We start from the raw sequence: 13,600 nt of genomic DNA, 5'->3' as shown, positions 1-13,600 counted from the left end.
TGCAGATTTGCTCAGTGCACTGCGGATCCAGTAGAAAAAGCTATCTTGAAAGTCAAGTCGGGATCTCCATTAGACCACTGCCCCATTTTATCTTTGCACGCTTAACTCCTATTTTAAGCCCGTCTTGCAGAAATTTCTAATCTTTCTTTATCCACTGCAGAACATTATAGCACTTGGGAGCAAGCTTTAAACCATTAGTAAAGAAATCTGGCCTTGATACAACTATCCTATCAAACTATCAACCAATCTCCTTGCTTCCCTATATGTCAGAGGTTCGGTAAAAGCTTGCTAATGTCCAACTCACTACTTTTCTGGAACACAATAAACTGTTGGATACATCTCATACTTGATTTATGGCGTATAACAGCACCAAAGCTACCTTTTTGGCCAATATCAGATCAAAGGTAGACCAGGACAAGCTTGTAGTCTTGATCTTAATCAGCCTATTCACGGCCTTTGATATGGTGTCCCACTAACTTATGAAAAAGAGCCTGTTTGAGAAAAGGATCCATTCCAAAGCCTTAAAATGACTTGGCTCCTTTTTGAAAGTCAGCTCAGCACTTTCAGGCCGTCCCCTTGTACTTCCATCTGTGGAATTCCTCAGGGCTCCTCGTTGAGCCCCGTACTTTTTAATGTCTGTGTGTCATCCGTCTCATAAATTGTTAGGAAATGGGGCTTTGCAATGTTTTCCTTTTGTGGGTGTCATTCATCTAGTAATCTCAGTAGGAGACAACCATCAGAAAGTCATGGGGAAGCTATCCAATTGTCTTACAGTGCTCTCCAGTTGGATGAGGGCACAGTGCATGAAACCGAATGCTGAAAAATCTGAGATTCTACTGTTTGGCAAGGCCCAACTGATCTGGAATTTCTCTGGGTGGCCGACAGCCCTCGGTGCAGCCCCAAGCCTATGAATGCAGCACAAAATCTGGGCTTTCTCACCGACAACTCTTTGTTGATGCAAGAGCAGGTTACTTCCACATATGGGAAATGTATTGGAATACTTATATTGCTGCAGAAACTCTTCCAGTGGATTCCAGTTGACATGCGCAGAACTGTAGTGCAGGCTCTAGTAACAAGCTGTTTGCATTTTATGCTGGCATGGCTGGCTATTTGTTCTCTTGCCTCCAAGTAATTCAGAATGCAGTAGCCAGACATGTTTGTAATAAGAACAAATTCAGTTCAGCGTCAGCTTGTCTGAAAACATTCCATTGGCTGCCATGCGCAAAGTTCGAAATTCTCTGCTATGCAGATAAGACACTATGCCAGAGTGACCCTGAGATTCTTTGCTCCAGGCTCTAGTTTTATAGACTGTTGTGCAACCTAAGAGCTCAGAGTTCAGCGAAGAGAACACAGTTTAACAAGAAGCAACGGAAGGTGGTCATACTTTCTCACATCAGGCGGCTGTGCAATGGTACTCACTGCCACTGGATTTGCTACTTTTTACCATGCTGAAAAAAATAAAAACATGATCACAATGTGACCTGGTGAATAAATGTCGACCATATCTTTTGGAAGCAAACATTCCAAGAGCCATGATAACCCCCTGGGGATGATTGACGCCCTTTGCAGGTACTATAAATATATAAATCGTTTTTATGGATGATTTTATTGCGGACCCCGACACAGCTTTGTAGTCTCTTTGGCTACAAGCACTGTACCCTTTTGTTGAAAACATGCTTCCATCACACCATTTCTTTAAAAAGCCTTCAGCAGACCCTGGCATATTAGCCAAGTACAGGTCCACCTGCCTCTCGTCATTCCAACCAAACTTAAAGAGAAACATATTAACATACAACTCATATGGTGTCTGAAGTGCAGCGATGTGCTGAATGACATACAGTCGGGCTTTACCGCCCACTGTAGTATGAGATGATTTGCAATATATTTTAGACCAAGGAGGCACATCTGTAAAGGTCCTCTTGATTCTCTGTGACTTCTCATAGTCTCTCATAATAGGCTTCAACAACATAGCATACACAGGGATCCGCAGATCTGCATTGATTTAGCTAGAGTCTTCTTTGGTTGGCAGAGTGCAGTGCCTTTCAGTGCGGCATTTTCAGTCACCTATTTTAATATCCACACGCAAAGTTCTTCAGGTTTTATCCCTGAGCCCTAAGTTTAACATACATATTGCTCCACTTTCTGCAATCATCGGATTTAACATGTTCTCCTATGCAGGTAATGCGCAGAGTATGGTATGAAATTCTGATAACATTAGCCACACACACGGACGATTTACTGTTTGTATCGCAGTGTTGGGAAGATGGATGAGCAATAATAGCAGTAAGCTTAACTCCAACAAAATAGAGATCTTCCTTTTTGGCACACAACCATTCACCTGGTCTTCAACCTGGTGGCCGGTTGAAATACATGCACTAGAAACTTAGGGATTCTTTTTGATGACCAGTTCTCTTTCACACAACAGATCATGCAAGTAGCATCCCTCTGCTTTGTAATGTTTTGATGAAGGACTTTCCACCAGGAGAACAATTTTCACTCTTGAGACCTCTCTTGCCACCTCCTAATCTGAGGTTAGAAAAATAGGGTGGCAAGTTCAGGTGTACTGCTTAATAGACTAGGCATCCCAATTTGAATTCTATATGTTCCTCAACAGAAAGTGGGTGTAACTCAATGATGATTGTAGTGGTGTTGGTATGGCAAAACTTTCTAAAGGGAGAGAGCAATTTTGCATTGGAGAGAAGAGTGGCTTTGAAAGGCATATGGAAGATTGTGGTAATTCTGCAAGAACAGCCTTTCTACAGTCCATTTTTACAGGGTAAGGGCTTGGGTTGCATTTTTTAAGAGCTCGAGAGGTAAGATTTAATTTTATCAAAGTTTTAGGATGAAAGTTTGCCACCCAGGTAATTTTGCTTATGTGAGGGAACATGAGTAAGGAGGGGTCAAGAGTTATATAATGCAGTGTTACGCTGGGTGAGAGACTGTGACAGTTCCCTAATTACTTAAACTGATCTTGCTTGAAGCTCTTTTTGTATTTTTGGGAAAACAAAATAAATTCAGTGTTTTGTGGATTGAATGTGAGAAAGTCTTCTGACATCCAGGATTGAATGTTTGTAAGAAGGAAGATGAAGATTACAATCACGGAGGAAGTATTATGGTCGATATGGGTGTTGTCGATGTACTGGTTGATTGCGACCCCCGTTCCACCGCATATTTTGTATGAAGGCTCCTTATATAGACTGAAAAGTGTTGGGGCTAAAATGGAACCTCCTCAGGTTAAACTATTTGCTTCAGCCTTTACAATTTGAGATCGATTTGATAAGAAAGAGGAGAGCCAATTTAGAATGAAGGTCCTGATCCCAAATAGATGTTCGAGTGAGGAGAGAAGGTGAAGGCTAGTGATATAATCAAATGCTGCTGTGAGGACGAGATTTACTAGAAGGCAGAAGTCACCTCCATCCAGAATCCAGTAAACATCAGCAAGTAGATTTATTTCAATTGTGTACTCATCAGGAGGGATGCGCAAAGCTCCCTTCCCAAACCTAAATCTGGGTGAGTGAAGCATGGGGGGATATTGCATCTGTAGGGGAATTAGGGAGCAAGAATCCCAACGATTAGCCCCCAGTTTGGTCTGCAGCCCGAACCATCTGTTTTGAAGCCATTAGGGGGGTGAAATGTAATGCTTCATAAAATAGCAGCCAGAGTAAGAAATACATACTAGAATCTGACAACTTCTTATTAATACCACAACAGTGTTCAGCTCCACACCTTGTTTTTAAACTTTTTTTTAATTATTTCTTTCCTATGGTGTAACCATTCCAATCAGTTGGTTATTTACTATCAGAGACTTATATTCCTCATGACCCCTCTTGCACACACGGCATTACACAACAAATCTGCCAATACAAATAACTTAAAATAACTTAAAATAACAAAGCTTCCACCCAAGACTGTTAATTTAAAAAACAATAAAAATTACTTTAGATGAAAATCTAATACTAAAGAGACTATCTACCTCCACACATATATCAAGAAAGATAACACACTGTTTTTCTCATATTACAAGTGAACATCAGTTTCAAATCATTGTCATTTAAAAGTTGTACACATTTTTCACCATAATCTTGTTTGCCATTTCATATAAATCATGGATGTATGTCATCCATACAGCAGTATTTTCTATGGATATCTCCAAATCCACTCTATGTAGTCCCTGCCCCTCCCACAAGCCAAAATGGTAATTTGCATAACTGGGGTGAAGCAGGTACCCGTAACCATTCCTCTTAATTGTTTTTACAACACATGTTTAAACAGGAATATATTTTACTTAAGGCATCATTGTAACATTTTCAACAATGTCTTGAAATGATCATATATAAAGTAATAGGTCTTGACCTTAAAAAATGATGACATGCTTTTATCCCATCTGTCTTATACTGGTGTAAAGAAATGTAACATCCATTGTAACCATTATATATTCTCTTTCCCATCTCACATCAAATATTCTCCACAGAAAAGCTGCTGAATCATTTATGTATGAGGGCAAAATCTCAACAAAGGGACATAACAAAATGATCAGCATATTTTGATGGGTTCTCAGAGACACTTCCATTGGCTGAGAATATAGATCTTCTTGTGGGTTTAGTTTTATCTTTATGCACCTTTGGTGATCAGTAAAATACTGGTTTTCCAGGAGGATCATTTAGAAAAATACTCTTGTTCCAAAACACCTTTTTTTCCACCAAGCCAGTAATTTATTGTTTAACTTCTGTATTAATTTAACATAGTAAGTTTTGGAAGTTTTCATATAGCACTCTTCATCTGAGCTCCGTCATATTTCTTCCACTAGATACAAATCCTTGAGCCTCAACACTATATTCCGCCCTTTTGTCTTCTGAGTTCACTACTATATTAGCAAGATGTCTTTTTTTCAGATCAACGATCACTAGATTGTTAAAAGTATCAATTGCATCATATTCTACTTGAAGGAGAAATTTTGAAGGTGGATGAAAACCTGTATTTACACTATTGGAGGTTTACACACCCAGTCTTAACACAAACTCAGGTTCATCTATGTCCCCACTAGTTTTCACGGAGCTGTTGTCCCATGATTCTTGTTCTAGTATTAATAAATCATAGAGGCCTTTTCTATCACTAATAAATAATTATTGATCTTTTGTTCTCTGAATGGGTGTGATTGTTTTCTTTTCTATCGTTAGAAGTAAAACAACTTCTTCAGTTTCACATTGCTATGAACTTATACACATCCACCCTTGTTTGTATGTAATCAAAGCTAGTTTCAGGACATTGTGATAAGCCCAAAGTCAACAGCTGCTTCTCCGCAGAGCTTAGCTCTTTCACTCAAATGAATTACCAGTTTACTTTCCATTTCCTTTTCTTGTTCTTCTTTCATGATCTGTGTATTGTTGACGTTTGAAACATCCTGGCTCCTTGTCCCCCTCATCTCTGTTTCCTTCTTTTCTGACATTGTTTGTTTCTGACTGGTATTCCTGCCCCGTCCTAGTAGCATAAACTAGTCCAAAAAAGTAATTGGTCTCATGGAAGGTGATATTCCTGAGCATCCTTCATCTGAGTCAGTTTCTGCCCGTGTCTGTTGTTATCCCTTGTACATAGGTTGTTTTCATGAATTTGGAATATGTAAATAAAAAGTATGGATATGCATTATTAACCACAGATTAGCTTGATTTTAGAAAGGCACTGTTTCGTAATTAGGAAGCAAGGGGACTGCTAAACAGTGGAATTGTTCATCATAGGACATAAAAGTGTTGGCTTGGAGGACAGATTGCAAAACCACTTTATGTTAAATTGCAATAATCAAAATGTCCAAGAAGAGTTAATGGGGGAAAAGAATCATAGCCTGAGTGAAGTGTTGGAGGTTGCTTAAAGGCTAGAGTATTCTATGTTGTGTTTTTGATCGGAATGCAAATGTTGATTATGTATAAAGTTAAGTGTAGAGAAACCACCCTGATTGATAACCTTGTTTATTGGGGAGAAATTGCAGTTTCTCGTGTAGGAGTTAGAGGCAAGTGGAAAACTTTGAGGTTTTTGTGGCAAGTAAGTTGTGCAATAAACGTGCAGCGTAATAGTCACAAGGTTGTCGTCCAAAAGTGTAGCAAAGTTGAGTGGAGAAGTAGAAGAACTGGTGGTGGCAGTGGGAGACTGAAGAAGTTCATAGTGTTGTGATGGTAGGAGTGAGTGAAGACCAATATGTTGATGGGCTCTGGGTTCAAAAATAATGATCATTTCTAAACTGTTTCAACAAGCACCTGAAAGGGAAAATAGCATTTACAGGCGGTACCATTAGGCCATAGGAGTACTAAGGCTCACCTGCGGATCTATGTGAATGCTTTGAGACAGAGATTGTTTGATGGCAGAATTATGAGAAGGCCTGACTTGTCCTGGGCGCACGGCTACGATCAGTAGTAGCTCACCTTCAGAATTTTTTACACCACGATGTGGCATTATGTCTGGCATGTGGCTGCTAAATTTTTTAGGATTTTGTTTTTCAATCTTTTTAATAAGTGTGAAGTTTTGGATTTGTGAATTGTTTTTATTGCCTGCTTGTATGGCTTTCAATAAACCGAATAAAGATTATTTGACTGACTGGCATGTGAAAAGGGAGAGATGTGTTGATCATTGTGCTCTGTATTTTTCTTCTCGGCGTTCACATCATACAGGACTCCCGTAAAGCCGTTACAGGGGGCCAGAAGACACTTCAGAATATGAATCTTCCGTATGCCGTTCTCTGCCTCCCCAGACTTAAATTTAATAGTGGATTACAAAAACTGCATTTTCAATAACCCTCAGATTGCTTCATCGTCCTTCAGGAAACATGTGAAGGAAAAATCGGTTCCCGATTATTCGGTTTCCCCCTCCCCACCACAGAATATGCTTGAAGGCTCAGCAGAAACAGTGGATGGCAATGATTAAGAATGTGTTCATTTAATAAGCATTGGTTACAACAGTACTTGCTGTTTGTGTAGGTATCTGCTATACTCTTATTTATATGGATTTAACATCTAGGCTTGGCCCTCGGTAAATTTCATATGGACCTTGCTGATTGATAAGATTGGGGTTCTGGCTGCTACCTTGCAAATCTCTCATAACAACACTATTGACCGCGTGGTTTAAGTGGTGCCTAGTTGGTACATTGTAGAAGGCCAATTTCCTGAATAGGATTGCCAAACACTTTGCTGCACGCACATGTATACTGTGTACTCTCTCTCCATCTATATTTGTGTGTGTGTATATGTATATATAGCGTACTCTCCTGTGCAAAGGTATACCATATTCATTTGGCCATGCAGTGAAGGTATTAATAACCATTTTTATACGGGGGAGAATACTCGTCCTCTGCCAAATGCTAGTTGTTGGGTACAGTGCATTTCGCTCCCAGCATGCCACAAATCTGGTTATACTTAGTAGCTATGTTTAGGCCACAGATTGTTGCTTTGTTTACGGTCACTAGAAGTTGAATGCACCATTAGCTGGTATTATTGTGAAGTATTGCTGCATTTCATACACACTAATAAACATTTGCTTGCTATATACTGTACCTTTTGCTATGTCTGCTTAGCATAAGTTATAACCCTGTTTGTTGTCTGGATACAAAGAAGGACTGAGTAACGCATTTATAGTTAAAATATTCTAAGCATATTTGGACAAACATAAGATCAGCATAGCCTATCACCAGGAAACTCATCCTCATTTACAGAGAAAGCAATGACTGATAAGTTGAGGGGCTTTGTGTCTTCACCTCATTCACTGTTCAGTCTAGGGGACTGGTCATAAAGATAGGACAGGGTGTACTGTTCCCACGTGAAAACAGTTGCAGACTCGAAATTACATATCTGATAGTACATGGCGTTTGAAGTCTGTGCATAGCCAAAAAGTTTACTCTGGAGTACACCATACACTAGGAACTGGACAGACGTTCCCTACTTTGGGACAAGTACTTTAGCACCACTCTAAAAACAACACTAGATGAATCAAACGAATGCCCTACGCGATTGTTAGAAACGGCCAATATGATTTTTACAATTAATAGAACACAACAATCTAGTGGATGTATGGACACCCCCCATATTTCATGAATTCCTGAATTGGATGGGCTCACAGCTGAGATTTATAAATCATACCTGGACGACCTGGCCCCACATGTACTACTGACATATGCAGGGTACATGCCAGTGTTAACCTCGGCCCTACCATTCAGGAGACAGTGACGACTATGCTTTTGAAACTGGGTAAACTGGAATCCGGATGTGCATAATACTTCCCGTTATTGTTATTTAGTATCGACTCTAAGATGGCTGCTAACATCACTACCAACCATCTCTTTCCATATGTCGGGCCTGGTCCAACATGACCAAACTAGCTTTGTCCCTGGCCAATCAACTGAGTATAATTTGTGCTCTTTCTTCATTACAATGGACCTGCATAACCCAGAGGTCGAGTCGAGTCACCATGGTCTTTAAAACATAGAGAAAATATTTGATTCGCTGGAATGGGGTTATGTGCTTGAGTTGCTCAGAAGGCTGAGGATGGGCGACATGCTCTTGTCATGGATATTAAAAATATCAAAGCAAACTCCTTCCTCTGTTGAGTGAAGACTCTGGTAAGTCTCTTACAGAGGCTAATGTCTCTGAGGTGTGTGTGGTCACTGTATTAGGCCCTCGGTGGCGGTGTAATCATAGAAGTGTCCAGTAAGGTAAGCTATATTCTCTTGGATTTGAAATAGTGAACTGATACAAATACCACCCGTCTCTGAGGTGCGCAGACACCTTGAATAAAACTCCAGCGCTAACAAGCATTTACAATGCAATAGGTCTCGCATTTACTTGAGTTGGAGCTATTGGCACTGTAAATTGTTAACTGGACTTTTCTTACCACATAAATTGGTCAACGCTGCCTCATAATTTGGTATGTTCCTGCCACATAATTCCAGTGACCTTGCATATAACCAAAACACTTCCATTTACCTTCGAAGCGGGTGCTGCAAGAGTGAGTACCCACATTAGGAAACAAACAACTCTCTGTGTTCCAACTAATTCACATTTAGCTGGTACTCATATATGTTATTTCATACAAAGTGTTACGTCACCAAATCTTCTTGGTGCTATTTTTAATATTTGCAGCCTCAGAGCTTAGTGTAGTGTGTCCTTACAGTCCCAAGGCTGGTAAGTCTCTCCCTACAGTCCGACCCTATGGCAATGCATCTACACACCTGAGAAAATGTGACTAACAAAACAGCACCGGAGCCCAGTACAGTGTGCCTCAGCAGCTCAGAAACGGGAACTTCTCTCATTAACAAAACATTCTTGTATTCCAAGGCCTTCATACTGTGTGTGCTTATCTCTGTTGTGAGGAACTTCTCATTTACTAATAAAACTATCCCTGAAACTGGAGACCAGTCCAGCACATCTTTCACCTGAAAGGCAGTATTCTTCTTTCTGTAACAAACCACCCCAGCACCTGATCTTAAGTAGTGCGCCCGCATCATCAGAGGCAGGCTGCTACTTTAGTTAACAATCGATCCCAGCGCCTGATCTGAAGTAGTATGTCTCCATCCTCAGAGGCACAATGCTACTCTCACTAACAAACCACCCTCAGTACTTGATCTCAGGTAGTGTGCCTGCCATCTTCAGAGACAGCATACATCACTCAATAACAAACTACCCCCAGCACCTGATCTCAAGTAGTGCATTTTCCATACTCAGGGGCAGGATGCTTCTCTCGCTGACGAACCACCCCCACCACCAGATCTTAAGCAGTGCCTCTGACGACCTTGGGTGAATGCTCCTCTAACAAACAATCCCCCAGCACTAAATCCTAAATTGTACACCTGCATGCTACAGACGTAACAGGTTCTTGGGGTAGCCTACAGTTGAAACATCTTGGCAAGGTAACCTGACGAAATTGATTTCTTGTATCGCAGATCATGCAATAACAAATTTATTTTCTTTCTATGTTTTGCAATGCAGGTGAGAGTCTTCCAGGGACCATGATTAAGGTACCCCAAAGCGAGGAGTCTGCAGTTATCTCAGGAAAGAGTAGTCCACATCAAAACGGACACAGATTCCACGTGAATCAGATTAACTCAAACAATATGTTTTTGGGTTTGTATACCAGTACTAGATTTGCAGCTGTGGTAAAACATGAGAACAGGCAGGAAATGGAGGAACAAACCAACGCCCACCTACCGCTGGTAAAGCTGGAAAGCCACCAAGAAGCGTATTTGCTGGAGACATCTAGCAGGACTCATGAAGATCTAGCAGTCCATAAACAAATTCAAGTTGAAGAGAAACAATTAGAAGGAGTTGAAACCAGATTAGCATTAAATTACCAGAATTGTGTGGGGCACCATACCACTAACCTCACCCAGAAACCATTCCTATGTAATCTGTGTGGGAAAAGCTATTTTCGAAAGCAACATCTTGTAGGGCACCAGAGGACACACATGCAAGAGAGACCGTATGCTTGTCAGGATTGCCAGAAGCGCTTCTATTTCAAGCACCATCTGGTGGTGCACCAAAGAATCCACACTGGGGAAAAGCTTTATAGCTGCTGCGACTGTAGCCTCAAATTCACTCACAAAGGAAACTTTGAGACTCACCGCAGGATTCACACTGGGGAGAAGCCCTTTGTTTGTACTGAGTGCAAACGGAGGTTCTCCAGGAAGGCAGATCTCATAATTCATGAGAGAATCCACACAGGGGAGAAACCCTTTTTGTGCACCAATTGTGGGAAAAACTTCAAGCGAAAACAGCACCTATTACGTCATCAGAGGACACACACTGAGGAGAAGAGTTTTACGTGCGATGAAGGTAAACAAGGTTTCTCCAAGAACAGTACCAATTCAAGACATAAGCTCACTGTTACTGGAGATAAACCACTTGTGTGTCAGACACCCTTTGTCTGCGAGGTCTGTGGTAAGACCTTATTTAGAAAAGTAGCTTTTCTCAGGCACCAGAAGACCCACTCAGGAGATAAACCCTTTTCGTGCCTGGACTGCAGCAAGAGCTTTATGTTCAAGGCTGATCTCAAAACTCATCAGAGAATACACACAGGAGAAAGGCCCTTCCTGTGCAGTGTGTGTGGAAAGGACTTTCACTGCAAGCAGCACTTGGTTCGGCACAAGAGAATTCACACAGGAGAGAAGCGTTTTCAGTGTGTGGAATGTGGGCAGGGCTTTGTTCAGAAGAACAATCTGGCAAAGCACAAACAAATACACAATGAGCAGAGACCTTTTCCCTGCCCAATATGCAGGGGTAGTTTTTTTCTGAAGCATAATCTTGTGAAACACATGAAAATCCACGTGGGTAAAATGGAAAGTTCGTGAACTGCTCACAGCAAAGTTTTGAGTGTATGCACAAGAGAGTTTATGTGACTAAAAAGGAAGTGTACTGAGCATCGCAGGGGTTTTTGCTTTGAGTGAGTTCACAGGAGAGACCAACAGGAGTAACAGGTAGGGCACCAAGAGGGTTGACGGATGAACCACAGGGCTGGACGTTAATATGAAACTATACATGGAGACCTAAGGGATGGAGTTTTACTGGTTTAGGAAGATTAAGGCTTGCCTCTAATAACTGTGACAGGGCTAGTGAGGAACATTTCAAGATGAATCAGATCTACTTTAAAAACCCATCGGGGTCCGAAATATTGCAATCCGTGGCATCTTCCTCTTCTTCTAGGCTCCAGGAAAACGTGACGTACATCATTAATTCCACCTTGCAGCTGGAAGAAGAGGGGAATCCATGGCATCCACTATTTCTTACCTATACAAGAAAGTCTCTTAAAGCTATGGGAGACTGACTGGGTTACTTTTAAATCATTACGTAATAGGTTACAGCAGTGGTTCTCAATCTGTGTTCCTGGGGGTTGCGAAGCTTCCTCAGAGGTTCAGCAACTACTTAGAAAAGTAAATACTATTAATAGAGTAATGAAGTGCCAAAATGTATAATTGTAAATTTTGAAACACACCTTAAATGTCAAAGAATTTGAAATTGGAGGCTGAAAATAAAATTAGTATCCTGAGATTGATTTGTGGGAGCAGTACAGGTGTATCAGACATAATGTAGTATGAGCAATGTGTGGCTTCAATTGAATTTAAAAATGCTCCAACCTTCCTATTCAAATTTTTTTTTTTATTTATATTTGTTTGCAAATTAAATAAAATTTATTATTTGTGTATGTGTTTGAATGCTTGTTTCTGTATTTGTTTTGTGTATTGTTTTGCGTCTCAAGTCATTGACAATTTTTAGAGTGCACCTAAGCTCACATGTGTGTTTGGTTGGCCGTCTTAGGCTGGCCAAACACACATGTGCACTTAGGTTTCAACTGCTGTGTTGAACAGCTGGGCTGGAGAACCTGCACAGACCCCGGGGAAGTGTCTGAGTGGCAGTCCGAGCTGCTCAGACCAATCCTGACCTTGCATTAATGCTAAGTTTAACATGAAAGCAGCACCAGGATTGCTGGGGAGCCAGTGCTGGTGTCCCATTGAATGCTGGTACACCAGAAGAAGAGCGTGAGGCAGCAGGAGGCAGTGAGCTGCAGCAACGAGAAAAGTGTTTTTTTTGTTGTTTTTTAAAAGTTGTTTTCCCCTTCCCCGTTGTTCTTCCCCTTTTCCCTCCTTGAGATTTGCGGCAGCCGCTGCTGGTTATTAATAGCTTCTATCACTTTGATCAGTGACAGTGTTCTTACACAGAATCTCACAAATATCACTGCAAAAGAACAACATGTTGGAGCTGTGGCTTGAGGGAACAAATGCAATGAGAGCACAAAAGGAAAGATGGGAGGAGAAAAGGATGGAAATGAGAATGGATGTATGAATGTATGGGTAGAGACCAGGATGGAGAGGAATTATGGAAAGAGGTTTGGAAGGAGAGAAGGATGTCTCAGTTGATGGCTGGATGGAGAGACAAACAGTATAGATGAGCAGAGGAAGAGAATAATGATGGGTGGAGAGAAGGATGGGTGAAGAAGAATGAATGGAAGACTAAATTCAAAGGAGCAGACGAAGAAGTGCCATGCTTTTTCGCCTCACTCACTAACTCACTGCCATTCATTTATTATATGGTTAAAAGTGAGGTGTAGTTTATTTTTCTGGTTACTCCCTTTATTACTGCTTGTTTGTTTTTGGTCCTAAGAAGTGCCTCACATTACCCAACAATGACTGCTGTTCATCCATTGTCCCCATTTCCCATATTTCCCTGACCCCCGTCTTTCCATTCTTATAGTGCCTTACTTGTGGTCCATTATTGATCTTCAATTCCATCTTTTCACAGTTCCCATTTGTGATTTTGGCTCAGTGGGCTCCCTAATATTTCCCATCCTCAACTACTCGTCATGAAATAATTAACGTTCTTCCCGGGGGGAAAATGGAGTTGAAACTTTACTCTAGTGCCCTTTTTCGTCATTATAAGATCTTGACACTCTGTTCACTGAGAGAGATGTTACAATGGGTAAACTGTCAGCTGATGCAATAAATGACAAAACTTGTAATCCCTTGCTTCCTTACCTCACCAAATTGTGGGGTCTTTGGCAACACATGGTATCTTCATGTGTACTATGTGCAAACATTGTGAATGCATGAAAACAGGTTTTGTTCTAAATTTAAATC

The 13,600-nt window shown here is 41.0% G+C and overlaps 1 protein-coding gene across 3 annotated transcripts in view; it reads left to right on the top strand.

Annotated features, from left to right (window-relative positions):
* The window catches only part of LOC138261605 (zinc finger protein 605-like), a 396,374-nt gene extending 384,203 nt beyond the window's left edge, over window positions 1–12,171 (top strand). For all 3 annotated transcript variants that reach the window (XM_069210711.1, XM_069210713.1, XM_069210716.1), the window contains one exon: window positions 9,963–12,171. In XM_069210711.1, the coding sequence (XP_069066812.1) occupies window positions 9,963–11,320 (1,358 nt within the window). In that variant the 3' untranslated portion in view covers window positions 11,321–12,171. The remainder of the gene's footprint in view (window positions 1–9,962) is intronic.
* The last annotated feature ends 1,429 nt before the right edge of the window (window positions 12,172–13,600 follow it).

This window comes from Pleurodeles waltl, chromosome 10 (assembly GCF_031143425.1).
Source record: "Pleurodeles waltl isolate 20211129_DDA chromosome 10, aPleWal1.hap1.20221129, whole genome shotgun sequence".
NCBI classification, from domain to species: Eukaryota; Metazoa; Chordata; class Amphibia; order Caudata; family Salamandridae; genus Pleurodeles; species Pleurodeles waltl.
This window is presented reverse-complemented; position numbering and strand designations above follow the sequence as displayed.